We start from the raw sequence: 16854 nt of genomic DNA, 5'->3' as shown, positions 1-16854 counted from the left end.
CCTATTTTTCATATGCAACTCAACTCTGTTGTAAAATGTATTATGGTAAATTGCTGGCAATATTTTTGTGCGCATCATAACAGCTCTTATTCATGTGCACTTTACTCATGCTAAGTTAAGTACATTGGCGTGGCTTGCTTTGAATGAAAAAAAAAAACTTACTTGGTGAATGACAATTAACCCAACTTATCTTGCGAAGATTTTACTTAACCTAAATTATGGTATGTCATATGTCGTGATAAAATATGTTAAATCTGTTGTGTAATGCTATTTTATATTCCTTTATGTTATGCCATGTCATGTTATGTTGTGTTATGCTTGGTAATGTTATGTTCCTTTATTATATGTTGAGTTGTTTCGTCATGTTGCCTTACATTATGCTTTTGTATGTCATGTTGTTATGCCGTTTTATGACTTTTTGTGTCACGTGATTAAGTAATGTTATGAAATCAAATGTTATTATGTTGAGTTATGCTTTAAAATGATTATCACGTTATGTTATGTGCACCTATTTTATGTCATCGTATGCTAAAATATTTGACAGTATAAATATTTTTTGATATCGCGGACATAAAAATTGCGAATACACTGAGCGGGCTTTTTAAGCCGCACAGCAAAACTACCCGAGTGTAGGACTACCCTCATCTGGAAGCGTAGCAACGCATTTAACTTTACGTAAGTGCGCTACTTGAGCTCTATAGTTACTCTATCTTATCTTTTCGTTTGATTAAAAGTATGCGCCTCTTGTATCTGCTGACAATATCCCTTTTATCACTTACATGAGTTGGTTTATGAATGACTCTGACCGGGAAGGGTATCTTCTTCTACACTTCTTTTTTTATTAAGCGAGGTGAAGCGAGGTCGCGAGTATGTTATGATATTTTTTATGTTGTGCTATTTCAATTCATTTTGTTATATTGCATTATGGTCTTTAATGTTATGTTGTTTTAGGTTATGTTATATTTTATTATTGTCGGTTGAATTATTTATGGCATATTATAACACATTATGTTGTTTTGTGCCATACATTTAAGCCGTTCTGTGTTATGATATTTAATGTTATCGAATACTAAACTATATGTAGTTATGCTTAAACTGTTTTGCGCTAAAATATACCTTATTATGTCATGATATGCTATGATATGTTATGTTAAGTCATATTACGAAGACAATAATATTTACATATGTTCACACATTTTGAACAAACGCTATTCATTGAAACGTGTATTAACGTGTATAAACGTGATTTATGAACAATATCAATAATTTCAGAAATAAGAGCCACGCTAATCATTATCTTTTTTGAAAAGATGTATGTATTTGGGATGTGCATTTATATCACACAAATTTTTATTTGGCATATGTTAAATGAAATTTTGCCTTTGATTTCATTGTTTATTGTTTTACTCATGCTGCTGCTGCCACCATTTAGTCATTTGATCATTGTGTGCGCGGGTGGGTGTGTGTGGGTGGGACATGCGTGCGTGAAACAATCAATGTGTTATTTTAAGTTTGTTGATTTTAATTTTTAATTGTGGAACGTTGCATTTTTATGAGGTCATTAAAAAGCGCTTAAGTAAAGCTGAATGGGTGCGGAGAAAAAATGTGTTCTTTTTATTGCTATTTTATATATGTATGTATGTAGATGCATATTCTTGCGAAGTGCATCGTGCAAGTGTATACATTTTATTTTATTTACTGTTTTCGAGTGACTTTCATCATTTCGAATAAATGCGCGCAATTTAAAGTGCCACTTTGATTAATTACTGCGTATCATTGATTACAGTTTTTATGATTCAATGAGTGTGTACAATGAGTACATGTAAGAATGTGTGTGTGTGAGTTATTCATTTACGGTCATGTATGTCTGTGTTTATTAGGGCGGGTCGATTTAAAAATCGCTCATTGCTCTCTGAAAATCGTATTCTAGGGATCAAAATAAGAAACTTTCATACAAACATTTATGGTGAACCCCAGGGGGGTTCCAGGGGGTGTGCCACTGGCATCGGTGGGTCGGGCCTCCAAAGTTAGTGGGGGTCGGTCATACATTTGGACTCGATTGGAGAACTCTAAATGGGTCAAAGTGGGATTTTCCCTACCCAAAAGTTTGACCCAAATTGGGGGGGGGGGGGGGGGGGGGGGGCATCAGAATTCGTTTTAGAGGTATGGTTCCTTCGGCAAAGTTTCTTATGTTGATCTCTAGAATACGATTTTCACAGAGCAATGGGCGAGATTTTTGCCTCCCCACAAATCGACCCGCCCTAGTGTTTATCCTTATGCGCGTTTGCTATATTTGTAATGAAACTTGCAAACAGTGTTGCCAAAGCTTTTTTTGAAAAAAAGGCAAGGACGAAAAAAATAAGCTAAAAAGGGCTAAGTTAAAATGTTTAAGGTAAACAGGAGCTAAAAGTTTAACGCAATTTTTCAAGCGTTATGAATAAAACATAAAAAACATTATAAAAAATAAATAATTCTAGCAAAAAACTGAAACTAGTTTTAAGTCCAATTTCATAGAAAATAATTAAATAAATTTACAGATGCCATCTTTGTTTTGTAAAACCTACTACAGCATATCTGTGAAGTTGAATACACAATCTTGCAAAACAAGAAACAATACCTGTTTAAGTAGATTTCAAATAGCTCTAGAGCTTATGAAAAGCAGAAAAATGTTCTGCAAATTTAACTCCCAATATTCACATTTTTCCAAAAGTCGCAAATTTAAAAAAATTGTGTTCTAAATAACTTTTCAAAAGTTCTGAAGTTCCTGAAAAGGATAAAAAATGCTATAATTGGGCGTAATTTTGCAGAACTCTTCTCCTCATTTTCAAGAACTCCAGAACTATTGAAAAGCTACTCAGAACACCTATTTCTTCATTGTGAAAATGGGATAAAACTGAAATTAGCCAAGAAAGCAAATACAACACAAATGGCCCAATGGTTGGCGATTGCGATTTCAGAAGTTTGACCGCGGTTCGATCTCCCTTAAAACCAGTTGAAATAAATAAAAACATTACTAATTGCCTGACGATGATGACGTGGCGGTTTTCGAATTGGTAGCATCGCAATATGCCAGTAAATGTTTCCTTCTTTTCAGTTTTTTCCAATAAAACCGAAATAATAACTGAACAACAATTATTGAATAAAAATTATTATTTACCGGTGTTAAGCTCATTAATTCTTAAAAATCATTTTGAACAATTTTGTAAATTTTGGACTCTTAGAAAAATGTTATCTCATTCGTGTGGATGCCACTGTCAATGGCAGCAAATAGGATTGTTGGCTCTTTTGTCCACTTTTTTCCAAAACCAAAAATTTCAATTTCGCTCGGAAGTAGTTTTGAAGCAGATGAAGCCGTCTATTGAATCGGATGGCAAACACATGGAACTAAATCTCTACGGAACTAAATCTCTAAGTTTTAACATCCAACCCAAATTTATTCAATGTTCTTTTAATTTATTCTACACAAAATTGTTCATCTGATTTTCTAAAATTTTGAAAAAAAAATCTAAAAAAAGCTAAGCAATTTCTGAAAGAAGCCGAAAAATATGAATATAACTTGAAAAAAGATATAATGGCAACACTGGTAGCAAATAGTTTAAGGCAAAGAATAAGAATTTGCAACAATGTGAAATTTAATTACATTTTAATGGTCATTGGCAGTAATTATTACGAATACTGATTACTTATTGGCGGCCACCGTGATGTGATGGTACCGTGCTCCGCCTGCCACACCGTATGCCCTGGGTTCGCACCCCGGGCAAAGCAACATTAACATTTTAGAAATAAGGTTTTTTCAATTAGAAGAAATTTTTTCTAAGCGGGGTCGCCCCTCGGCAGTGTTTGGCAAGCGCTCCGAGTGTATTTCTGCCATGAAAAGTTCTTAGTGAAAACGCATCTGCCTTGCAGATGCCGTTCGGATTCGGCATAAAACATGTAGGTCCCGTCCGGCCAATTTGTAGGGAAAATCAAGAGGAGCACGACGCAAATTGGGAGAAGCTCGGCCTTAGATCTCTTCGGAGGTTATCGCGCCTTACATAATTTTTTTTTTTTTTATTACTTACTAACCGAACGTCAATTCGGCTTACATCAAATATGCTGGCACACATTAAACATTATACACTTCATTATTTTGTTTTATTAAACACACTTTCACCAAATTTTATATTTTATAATTTATTTAATTGATAGTTTTAAACTTCGCTTTGCCAATAGAAATGAAAGTAGTAGTCACAAAGCTGATTCTCAATTCTTTCAGTTGCAGCTCAGCTCATTCTCAATTTCTTCGCTTGCATGTAGTTGCCACACTTGATTTTTTCGAACAAAACTTGTATAAATGTTTAACATAACATTTTAAATAGAGAACTTGTAAGTTATAGAAAAGTAAAGAATCAAATCGCTAGAAGGTAATTCACCAAGGGAGTAACTTTACATGTAATTCGCAAGTTTAATTTTCCTAACACTTTAAGTTGAAACGATTCCAAAACAACTCAAACTTTTATGTTGTCGGAAACATCAACATTAAAAAAGGATGTTGCAAGATGCAACAAGAGGGCGCAATTTTGCATTTCGCTCGGAGGAGAAGTTTGCAAAATTGTACCCGATACTGTGGTGTCCCGGTATCTCATAACTTTTAGCACAGTAAATTCAAAAAAAGGGGTTTTTGTTTTGTATTGATAACTGAAAAACTAGTTTTTTGTTGTTTTCCCATTTTGTGTGTTTTTTCGATTTGGTGGTTTTCTTATTTTGGTATTTTTTTTTTAAACAAGTGGCACCATCGTCATAAGTACAAAGTAGAGAGCGCAGTGAGCGTAAAATTCTCTTTGAAATTTGCTCATGTATTGACTGTTGATCGCTGTTAAAATGACCAGTGTGCTTAGTTGTGTTAACAGAAAAATCGGTTAGATTGACCAGGAATCTGTCAATTTTACAGAATTTTGTTAACTTAAGAGCGACAATTTCTCTTCTGTTGAAATAACTAAACTAATTTTTTCGTTTGACAAAGAACTCAGCCGTATTAACCATAATAAGAAACAACAGAACCGATTTGTTGATTTTACTAGCTTTGTTTCAGTGTAGATACACCGTATGTTGCTTCATCTAATAATTCTCTGTATTATATTCAGCAGTTTTTAGCACACGTTTCACTTAAAAAACTGTTTTTGTCTGAAAATCTTATAGATTGGCTTTGAATGTGAACACTGTTTAAAGTATAACTAACGACTACTTTTTCTAGTGTTTTAATAGCATTATAAGTTAATACTTATAAAAGTGACTAGAACAGATTTCAATAATGCAACTTAAAGCAATTAATTTTCTATTAACATTTTGTTAACGATCCCCCTACCGCTCAATATCTACCTTAGACATATCGACCGTTCGAACAAATTGAACCAGTGCCCATTGAAATTGTAACAAATAAGTTTTTAACAAGTGGTAATTTTTTTACTGTGCTATTTTTGTAACACCTATGACATTATGCAAAACGACATGTTTCTGAGCAAACTGGCTGTCTGGACTACGACTGTAAGCCAATGGCGTTTGATTGCTTTGCTGCCATTTTCACATTTGCCGATTATTTTGTAAGTAGAGTCTTTCATTAACTACACGTAACTTCAATTGGCATAGCTAGGCAGCTGGCAGTTTAATACAAAACGAATTTATAGCCTGTTGGACCGGAACATTTGCTTTGTCGGGTTAATAAATTTACTTTTTTATAATGTTTATTAACAAATTAAAAATTGAAAAAAAGTTGAAAATATGAACGCAGAGGCAACTGCAGAGTTACCCTTGAGGTAAAAAATGACTCCCCCAGCGGGTTAGGGGGCTTAGAATATACCGGCGGCAGGTATGCCTGTTTCTTTAACAGCCCAGGCTGTGGCGACCCCAAGTTCCTCATGGATCTAGAGGGTGGGAGGGCGGATGGCCTAGAAGGTTTCATGTGGTGATACCCAATCTTTCCCGAGTTGGCCGGGCTAGTACCTTAATGGTGCCTATTACCGGAAAGACCGGCAAAGGACCATCAACAGCGATAACACTCCCCAAGGCCACCGGGCTACAACAAAAACAACAGCAACAGGTGAAAAATTGTCATGATTTTTACTCGTGAAGCTCGATGCGAAAACGAATAAGTGTACATCTAGAAAACTAATGTTTTAAAGTGGATTATATATAGTTCGCCCAGGAGTTGAGGTTAAGATCTTTCAAAGGCAACTTATCCAGAAACAAATAATTAAGGCGTTTAGAAAAGAGCTTTGTCGGCTTCTTTTTGATAACAGCCGATATCAATAAACACGTTATTGTTTTATATACGATAACCTTTTGTGAAATAATCGAAAACTTTTCGATAACTTTGCTTTAATAAATCGCTAACACGCCGATATCAAATTGTTACCGCTCTGATAGTAAATTAATAACCTTTCGGTGACAAATCCATAACCTTTTGATAGCATGCTGATAACTTTACGATAATAAAGCGCTTATTTTGCGATAACATTTAGGCAACTTTTTGGTAAGTAATAACGCGTCGAAAAGAAATGTATTACACTCTCATAAGAAGTCCGTAACATTGCAATAACAAATCAATAATGTTTTGAATACATATCAATAACTTTTCGATAAACATTAGACAACTATTTGATAGTACATCGATAGCAAATGCATAACTCGTCGATGAAAAATTGGTAAGCCAGAGAAAATCTTTGTTATCTATAGCAAATTTATAACACTTCGGTAAGAAATCGATTACTCGTCTATACCTCGTCGATAACACAACTATAACAAGTCGGTAGCTCGCCGATAACGAATTTATAACACGAACATGATCGTTCGATTAAAAACCGATAGCACATTCTTCTTCTGAGCGTATAAGAAAACAATCCCAATATAGCCACCTGCCTACTGCGTTTATAAAATACACACCCTTATACCTAGGAACAATAAGTACAACAGGGAAAACGGTATCATCTACAGCATGGCTTCCGGAGATGGCATTTTACAATAGGCGTCATTGCAGAAGTGATAAACGCAGCCAAGAGCGCCTAGACGCTGAGGCGCTCACCAAGCAAGACTGGTAGTGCTGCTGGTCTCTTGAAGAACGATTTTAACTCAGCCAGGTGGGACGATATGCTTAAGGAATTAAAACGCTATTTTAGGGCATCTTAATACATACTAGACATTTTGAAGGACTAACGGAAGGACCAATAACGTAAAAAATCACACACAATTAAAGAAACGTGAATATAAGATGTGGACCCGCCCAGGGTTCGGTACTAGGCCCCGATAACTGGAATATTACTTACGACAGTCTTCTTCGATTGAACATGCCGGAAAGCACGTTCCTTGCAACCTGGCACAGCTCTACAAGTGGCAACATCAAAAACGGAGGGCATCGTCCTCGCAAAAAGGATGATGGAGAATCCCGTCATTAAACACAATCTTCGCTATCGGAGTATCGTCAACGGAAAAAAAACTTTAAGAAATTCGATGAAAACGCTTCATTAGCTTAACAGAGGGAAGTTTGTTCTTAGTTTCTGGAAGCCGCAGGTATTAAACAAAATTATCATTTATGCACATAGAAAAATTGTTCGACAAACAATAAATAAAATTATTTTCCTACTAAGCGTAACTTGATGTGGCATTTTATTGACATACCTGGAATTATAGTAGCTCACATTAATGCAAATAAAAGTATTAATTTAAAAGAAGTTTTATTGGACATGTGCAAATCGAATAACCACCATTGCAAAGTAAGAGACGAGACCACAGACGTCTAGCAACGTGCCACCAATGCAAATGAGGTTGTAGGTGGGGGGTTAGTACAAGTGGTAGCACAATCGGTCAGCAACATTAAACATTAATTGCATTTGGCCTCTTTTCATGTTCATACACATTGACTTGCATTTGTTTGTATGTGCTTCAGAGTGGTCATTATTCTGATCATCTAAAATTTTACTTCTAAAATGGTTCTATATTTGTGATTATTAACTATCTAAAAAATTATTTGCGGGTCCATATTATGGTCAAAGCTTTCATGAATGTTAAAAAGAATTTTTTGTTCTGATTCTTAAATTGTTTGTATTACCTCTTTTACACAAAAAATATAAATACAATTTTACGTATACGCACCGGTACCCGTACTTTCAGGTCATACGGACATGCTTGTATTCGGTTGGTTTCTACCTAGCTTGTATTATTTTATTTATGCACCGGAGTCATTCATTTCATTAATTTATTGCAAGACATCTTTAAATCTTTGAGCATAATTTTCACCAACTTCCGGAAGTTTCTTTAATTTGAAACTTTACACACGTGTTAAGGACCGATGACAATGCAATAATTTTATGGTGGGGTGACATAAGCTCAAAGGACATAAAGTCAATTGACCTTGTGACCTCATCAAATATTGATAGGTTTACTTGAACCTTTGCGCACGTACCACGGACCGATGCCAATGCAATAATTTGAAGGTTAGGTGACATAAGATTAATGAACATGGGGTCAACTGACTTTAGAATTAGAGGTTTAGAGTGACTATAAGGTTAATTGAAACTTTGCGCACGTATCAAGGACCGATTAAAATGCAATAATTTGATGGAGCGGTGACATCAGCTCAAGGAACATGAAGTCAAGTGACCTTCTGACCACTAAAAATGGCCATTGGTTTAATTGTAATTTTGCGCACGTATCCAGGACCAATGAAAATGCAATAATAATAATTTTATGGTGTGGTGGTATAAGGTCAACGGACATAAGGTCAATTGACCTTATTTAGAGTGGCTATAAGGTTACTTGAAGCTTTGCAGACGTATCAAAGGCCGATGACAATGCAATTATTTGATGTTGGGTATATATAAGCTCAAAGGACTTAAAGTCAATTGACCTTATGGCCACTTCAAATGGCCATAAGTTTAATTGAAACAATGCACACGTATCAAGGACGGATGCTAATGCAATAATTTAATGATGAGGTGACATAAGGTCAACATGCATAAGGCCAATCAATTGTATGACCGCTTCAAAGGGGTCATAAGGACAATTTACTTTACGGTCATTTGAATTGATCATAAGGTCAATTGGCTACTTAAAGGATTTTATGTTACATTAGTAGAAGGTGAAATAATTTACCATAAATAATTTACTCAAATATAAAATTACCTATAATTATTCATTAGTATATAATTTTGTTTATATAAATATTTATATAAAACCCACCAAAGAAACTTTGAAATTCTTGAATGTGCACCCTAATATGTATTTTTTTAATATTTCTATATTACTGCACTCCTTTTTTTCTTCAATTACAACTAAATGTCGTTTATTTGTTGCTATTAAAGGCACTGTCGCGCACATTTGCAGTTCATTTGTATGTATGCTAGTCTGTCCGTGTATTTTATTTAAGTGCAATTATTAGTTGGTAATTGCCAATGAACGTCATTTGTTTTTCCACGTTAAATATTTTTCCCTTTTTTTCGCTTCAAAAGAGCTTTTTTTGTTTCATTTTATTGCGGTCTGGTGTAAAATGCGTTTCCACATTTAGTGGGTCATTTGCATTCGCATTCGTACTCGAGAGCTGAATCGTTTTTTTGCAATCATGCGTCTGTTAAATTTCCTGTGAAACCTTTGTTCGTTTTTTATTTATTTTTTAACAATTTCTATGTATCTATGTAAAGTGTACACTGTACATATGTACATAAATAAAAATTTTGCAATTATTTTTTTTAATGTGTTGTTGTTTTTTTTTCATATATGTATGACGCAAATGTTATTCAGCATGGAAGCGCTGTTAAGAATTTAATAAATCACTAATGTTAATCCTATGAGTGGTGAGAAAACTCATATTTCTAAAATCGATCACATAAAAAAATCCCACACTTACTGGAATAATCGTTTCGAATATATAAACCGAAAATATGAATAAAATGGGAGAGTTGTACGGAAGTTAGAAACTTTAACATAGGCCTGGCAACCGAGTGGTTGGAGGTAGTTGCATTTAATAATGGTTATCATATTGGTTGGTTGGATAAAATCAAAGTACCTGAAAAGGATCGTATGAAAGATTCGGCGAGTCATATTTAGAAATTTGATCAATAAATCAAGGCAGCTTTTTCCTTAACAGGTGTGAGTACCATGTACTAACTCGTGCAGTTCGATGTGTAAACATACAGGTTACGTCTAAGGAACTTATGTTTTAAAGTTAACTAGAGCTCGCCCAGGACCTGAAGTTAAACCAAAATACATACAACTTTCCCAGAAACTAATATTTTCAGGCTTTTTGACAACGTTTTCGTTGATGTTGTTGTTGTAGCGATAAAGGCACTCCCCGAAGATTTTGGGGACTGTTATCGATGTTGATGGTCCTTTTCCGGATAGTAATCCGGTACGCTCCGCTAACAAGCATTATTAAGTCGCAACTCCGACCAACCCCCTAGTACCATGAGGAGCATGGGGTCGCCAGAGCCTCCGATGCTAAAGAAACAGGATTCACCACGAGTAGGTGAGGTTCACAATTGTGTTGGATAAGCTATAAATTGCGCTGGCAACCCCTTGAAGGCTGCGATACACATCCCCTAGAATAATTTGGTCATTTTAGTCGCCTCTTATGGTAGCTATGCTTGCGGCGGGTGCATCTACCGATGCCTACAAGTTATTGTTTTATTATTGGCGTATTATCTACAGCGAATTATTGCGAATTATTATCGTAGAGTTATCGGTTTGTTATGGCCAAATCATAGGGCCTTTGTGGTTTCTTATCTACTTGATATATCCGGTCTACGGATGTGTCATCGCTTTCAAAGTGAAGTTTTATCGATATCTGTTTCATAACAAACCTATGAGCCATCAATAACAAACCGACAACAAATTGGTAACGCTCTTGTAAAAAATTGTTTTATTTTCATTACCGAATTGATAACTTTTCGATAACAAATTGTTTATTTTTCGGTAGCAAATCAACAACTTTTTGAAAACCTGTCGATAAGATATCGATATCTTTTTGATAAAAAATGCTAACACGCCGATAAGTAATTTTTGATAGCAAATCGACAACCTTTTGATAAATACATATATAACTTCTCACTCAGTAGTTGGTTGAAAACCTTCGTTAACAAATCGATGACACGTCTATTAGGGTGGGTCGATTTGTATGGACGAAAGTTAACCGATATCGCGGCATCGACTTTTCGATAGGATTTGGGCTCAGGAAACAAAAGTTCCACTACCCATACCCAAAAAAAATAGTTTGCAAAATTTTATTTTTTTACTTTTTTCGACCTTGATTTTTAAGGTTTTTTCCATGACCTACTAAAAAAATTTCATATGTATACCCTTATTTTTGTTTTTTTTTTTTTTCAAAAAACTATTATCGCCATCGTGGGTCGGATGGGGTATACATGAAAATTTTACAATCAAATGAAAATTTTTTAGTAGGTCATGAAAAAGCCCTTAAAAATCAAAGTCGAAAAAAAGTCAAACAAATTTACTTTCGCAGGCTCGAAAATTATTTTTTTGGGTATGCATAGTGGAATTTTTTTTGCTGAGCCCAAATCCTATCGAAAAATCGATGGCACGATAGCGGTTAATAAATCGACCCAGTCTAACGTCTATACCTCGTCGACAAAACACCTATAATAAACTGATAGCTTGTCTACTATTTTCTCTCCGTTCTTGTTCCCTTGACTTTTTTGCTTTCATTTCATTTCCTTTCACCTTTCTCTTCCCTATTCCCTTATACTATCCGCAAAGATGTTTACACAGCAACAAGTCGTTTATTTCGTTGTCCGTGTGGGCTAAGTCTTCTTTGTGTTATGTCGTTCCGGAGCGTAAAAGCAAGTTGCTGTAAGGTGGGTTTCTTCGAAGTCTGCGGTAGCCCTTAACCAGTCCCCTACAGGTCCCATTTCTCTTGTGCCAGATAAAGACACATAAACTCTACAGCGGCGAGTTAAAACTAGTCGTGACGACGGAGAGGTAAGAGGTTAGCAGGCGCGTAACGAATGTACGATGGCGGCAAATATGTCTGTGGAATTATAGGACAATGAATAAGTGATTTGATAGTTGATGCCAAATTCCACAGGTCAAATGAGTTATCTCTGAGTGGATGGCTGGCAAGTGACTGGTACGAAGATGATTGCTTAATCGGTGCTAAGCGATACATGTTAGTGGATGATGAAAAGACTCGGCCGGAGGATGATGAAATGATGAGTGGGTTATTAATGCCAACATTACCACTGAGAGCAATCGGTGACAGCTTAGTCGATGTCCAATAACCGATGTCTGGGCGGATGGTGAAAAGAAAGCAAAACTTTTTTGATGGCATAGACGGCGGATTAACCAGTGCCTTGAGAGGGAGAAGTATGAGCCCTATTTTAAGATCGCTTATTATTACTAAGAGGAAGAGTGGTAGGCTTATGTAAAATGAGGGAAAGTGGGTCTGCTCAGCCAAGATTTGAGGCACAAACCTTTAATCGACATTTTCAGTCGCAAAATGTTATTCCTAAAATAAATCATTATAAAATGTTTGAGAAGTTTGCACATTAGCTGTAGGCGATTGAATGAGATACATTCAAGTGTTGACAGTGTGCATCTTTCATTTGTTGCTGATCGCTTATCTGTAGTGGTAACTAGAAATGCGACTGCAGGTGATACCACCAGAACATTCACCCCACTACGGGTGTACTTACATCCTTTCAGTCTAGAGTGTAGTCAAACAAATAAGTGTGAATGGGAGGTCAGTCTTTCTGATTATAACTTGCTTATAAATAACAATAAATATATTTTTTTTTTCACAGAGGGTACGTCAGTCCGCATTACCCGTTTGCTACAAAGATCCAAGGCTTTTGTCGTATGTTACCTTTTGATATACAACAACAAAATTGTTTTTTTTTCAGTCAATTAAAACATAATTACTTAAGTGCTTTGATAACAAAAAAATAATTACTTACAATGAATAACTTTAATAAATACTACATACGTAACCAAGTTGAGTGAAGTCAATTGAAATCTGAATTGAAAATAAACAACAACAACCGTGATACAGTGCCAATTGCGAACAAAAAATTGAAATTTTACAAGTGTTACAATAATAAGCAAATGGATATATTTATGGACAACAAAAAAATTGTTATTGCTAAAATCACAGCTGCATATCAAATGACAACACAATTAGACAGGTTACTTGACAGTTTGTTGTTGTTGCTATTGTTAGTTTATCGCTTGAACACCATTTAAACAAAATTAGCAGTAAGCACAAAAGCATGCAGGCACTTAAAAGGTGCGAACAACAACAATAGCACGCTTATACTATCTGTAGAAAACAATAAGCAATTGATGCTAAGTGCGTGTGCAACCGAGGGTTATATACCCAGCTGTAAATTTTTCAGTTTTAAATTTTCTTCTCTTATAGTTTGTCCAAGTTTTTCCCTTTGAGGGGTATTTGTTATAAGTTATATATTTCGATATCGAATAAATGGGCGTTGTTGTAGGTCATTTGATTTCGCGTATTTTCAATACCAATATATTTTTGGTGAAGATATCTTAATTTTTTGCTGAAGTTATTGTGTTGACGGTCCAGCGAAAGAACGGGCGGCTGAGTATAAAAAGTGGGCATGGCTGCCAACCAATTTCGCCCACTTGCACAGAAAGCGGAAATCGTCATAAAAACAACATTCATGCCAAAACTCTTAAGGATTGGTAAATATTTTTTTTCGTCTTATTGCTTCAAGAGAGTGCTAGAGAGATTAAGTAAAATAAAGGGCGGAACACGCCCATTTTAATCTTTTTTACAATTCTTGCATACAGTTTTACCATAATACATTGAAATGGAATATCAGTATAATGTAGACAAGCCCCATAAACGTATTGGAAGTTTTGTTAAGGTAAAACCTTTAAACTATTTTTTTAGAAAGTGGGCGTGGTGGTAAACCAATCTCGCTTAGAATAAAATTAAACTCTTTTTATTTTTTTTTGTATACATTTTAGGAACAATCTTCTTTCTGCGAGTTTCGTATCTGAAACTATGCAAACTAATTTGAAAACCCTTTTCGATAATTTTAAGGAAGCTTCGTTTTTTTTAATTTTTTTTAGTATGCAGTTTTGTGTCTCAATAAATTTTAGTTTAACAAAGTATTAGTTATAGGTTTCTCAAAATTTGCATTGATTTTGGAAATTTTTTTCAGACTTCTTTTCATATAAAAAACACCCTCCGCAAAAGGATTTAAAAATCAATACGAAATCAAAGCTGCATACTCAAAAACATTCACAAAACCCTTAATAAAAACTGCAAAATATTTGTTAAATTTTGTAAAATTTTCTTGAATTTTCGAATAACATTTAGAAAACTTTAAGTAAGCAACTCGAGATTTTAAAAAAATTTTTTTTGAAAGTATCGAGAATATAAAAAGAGGAGTTTGATTGACGAAATTTGTTAAAAATTTCCACTGCTCTTTTCGTTTTCCCGGCTGAACTTATATCATGAAATATAATCTTTAGTCAAACTTTAACACTTTTTCAGTATTTGTTAATGAATAATTCCAAGTGAGCGTTCTTGACTGACTTTTTCTATTTTAAAAAACCCGAAAACAGAATGCGGCAAAGATATCTCAATTTTTATTGTGTTGCCGGACGGACATTGTTCAATCAATTTTTTTTTCGACCTTGCTAGTGTAAAGCTACAGCAGAGTATAAAAAACACCCAACGGCCACAAAGCCGATAGCCGTCAATGGAATGCACCGCCTTCACCGATCCTTACACCTTTTGTTCTCACTTATAAAATTTTAAATCAATATGGATTTACTAGGCTCAGCAGCGGCAAGCAAATGAGGTTACAAATTGATTGACAGCATCGTTTGACAGACAGCATTGTTGCATATGCCGCCTGCCTGCCAAATCAACTCAACTCAGTTCAACTGAGCTCTAGACATTATTAGCTTTAAGCATTTACATATTTCCGTTGAGGGTCACATAAACACATCGATTTAATTTGATTAGTTCGCAAATTTGCATACACAAGCTCACAATTGTTGCTGCAATTACAAAAAATTAACTAAAATAGGCAACACGCTTTATATTATCCCATTAAGCAATTCTTCTATTATTCTAATCTCTTACTTTTTTTATTGTCCTCTCATTGCAGATGCCAATCACGCTGCTAAATCGAGTGTTAAAAAGAAAAAACTTGCAGCTGCCGCCGTCAATGCTTCCGCATCTAATACCGCACTGCTGTTGGCTGGTGCCTCGACCGCTGTTGCGACACCACCTCCATCATCTACGTTGCCTGTGCCAGATGTTAGTCCTACTGGCAGCAGTGATAGTTTAGTGCGCGACAAAAATTTTTCCACAGTTGGTACACCACCTGCGTCTTCTTCGGGTGCTTTAGAGACGACGGAAGATGACTCAGATTCAGGTTCAACAGATGCTCGTCGCAAGAAAAAGGCGCGCACTACTTTTACTGGGCGGCAGATCTTCGAATTGGAAAAGCAGTTTGAGATCAAGAAATATCTTAGTTCGAGTGAACGCACAGACATGGCTAAATTGCTAAATGTGACTGAGACGCAGGTGAGTGCTAAAGAAATGTATTGCATATAAGTACTACTAGTTGTCTACGTAAGATTAAAGGAATGATACAATATTGAGTACACGCTTTGAAGCAAAAAGATCTAAATTTCCCCGTTGTAAGTTTTAGGGCTTATTTATGCATGTCGTAAGAGGCGACTAAAATGATTGAAGAGTCTGTATAACGCAACCCTTCAAGGGGATGCCTGCGCAATTAATAGTTTCCGCACATCCACGCCAAAACAAAATATTTGTATATCATTTTCTAATAGAAAAGTTTCATTTTGGTGTGAACCTCTACAATTGTCAACCGCACCTACACGGCGACAAAAACATCATGTATCGCAGCGACAGCATTGAACAAATCGCCATGAATGATAGTACAAAGCACGAATTAATTGTTTCGCACTGTTGACGATAATTGCTCTGATTGATATGATTTGTACAGTGATTTAGTTTAGCATTGTGATTATTGGGAAGCGTGATTGTGAACTGCAACTCTAATATTGTTCTTATATGTCATTTCAGTCATAGTGAGGTATAAATATTGCTGTGTTTGAGAAGTCACATTCATCAATCACACTATTACTTAAAAATCGAGGGAACGCTCATCTCTACAAGAAATACCACAGTACAAACTCGGTTCAAATTAAAGTTAACTCTATTATCTTCCTACCTTCCTTCAAACAAAGCAGCCGATATACTAAGCCTATTTTTCTAATTCAATCCGTCAAATGACATAGGTCTGTCCTAGATGTACATAGGGGTTTTTTTTAATAGTAATTTGAATTAAAAAAGTTTTTAATTAAATTGTTTAGTTTACAATAGCGGCATGCGTTACCTTAACTGCTTGCTTTACTTGGAGAAAATAAACAAAATATATTGCTCTCTAACCTTCTCTTCTTTTTATGCTCATACAACACGTTAACCAATGTCGCTGTTCACACTCGCATTCAAATTGTCGGCGACAAACTTTTCTTTGACCGATTTGTTTGCGAAAGAGCGAGATGAGCCGTTCTTTCTCAGATAGCTTCAACGAACCTTGTGTTAACGTAAGCTGCTTATTATTAATTGAAAACTTACATAATCGATCATTAAAATTATATATTTATCTATACAAATGTTACTTTCCTCAAGCAAAAATGTAATTAAGACTGTATGCCTTAATCCTTAAATATTTATTTAGGTATAAGGACAGGTTAACGCAAAATATCTTAAGATATTGAATAAGCATAACTTTAATAATCTGCGTATGTATAAGAAAGGAAAATAAACATATTTAATAAGCTGTGTATGTATGGGAATTTTTT

The 16854-nt window shown here is 35.2% G+C and overlaps 1 protein-coding gene across 15 annotated transcripts in view; it reads left to right on the top strand.

Moving 5' to 3' along the window:
* NK7.1 overlaps window positions 1-16854 on the top strand; it is a 231008-nt gene that overhangs the window by 142727 nt on the left and 71427 nt on the right. For all 15 annotated transcript variants that reach the window (XM_067763242.1, XM_067763236.1, XM_067763241.1 and 12 more), the window contains one exon: window positions 15126-15547. In XM_067763242.1, the coding sequence (XP_067619343.1) occupies window positions 15126-15547 (422 nt within the window). The remainder of the gene's footprint in view (window positions 1-15125; window positions 15548-16854) is intronic.

The sequence above is a fragment of the Eurosta solidaginis genome, chromosome 1 (genome assembly GCF_040869045.1).
Source record: "Eurosta solidaginis isolate ZX-2024a chromosome 1, ASM4086904v1, whole genome shotgun sequence".
Taxonomy (NCBI): domain Eukaryota; kingdom Metazoa; phylum Arthropoda; class Insecta; order Diptera; family Tephritidae; genus Eurosta; species Eurosta solidaginis.
The sequence above is the reverse complement of the archived record's forward strand: the minus strand, read 5'-3'. Positions and strand labels throughout refer to the sequence as shown.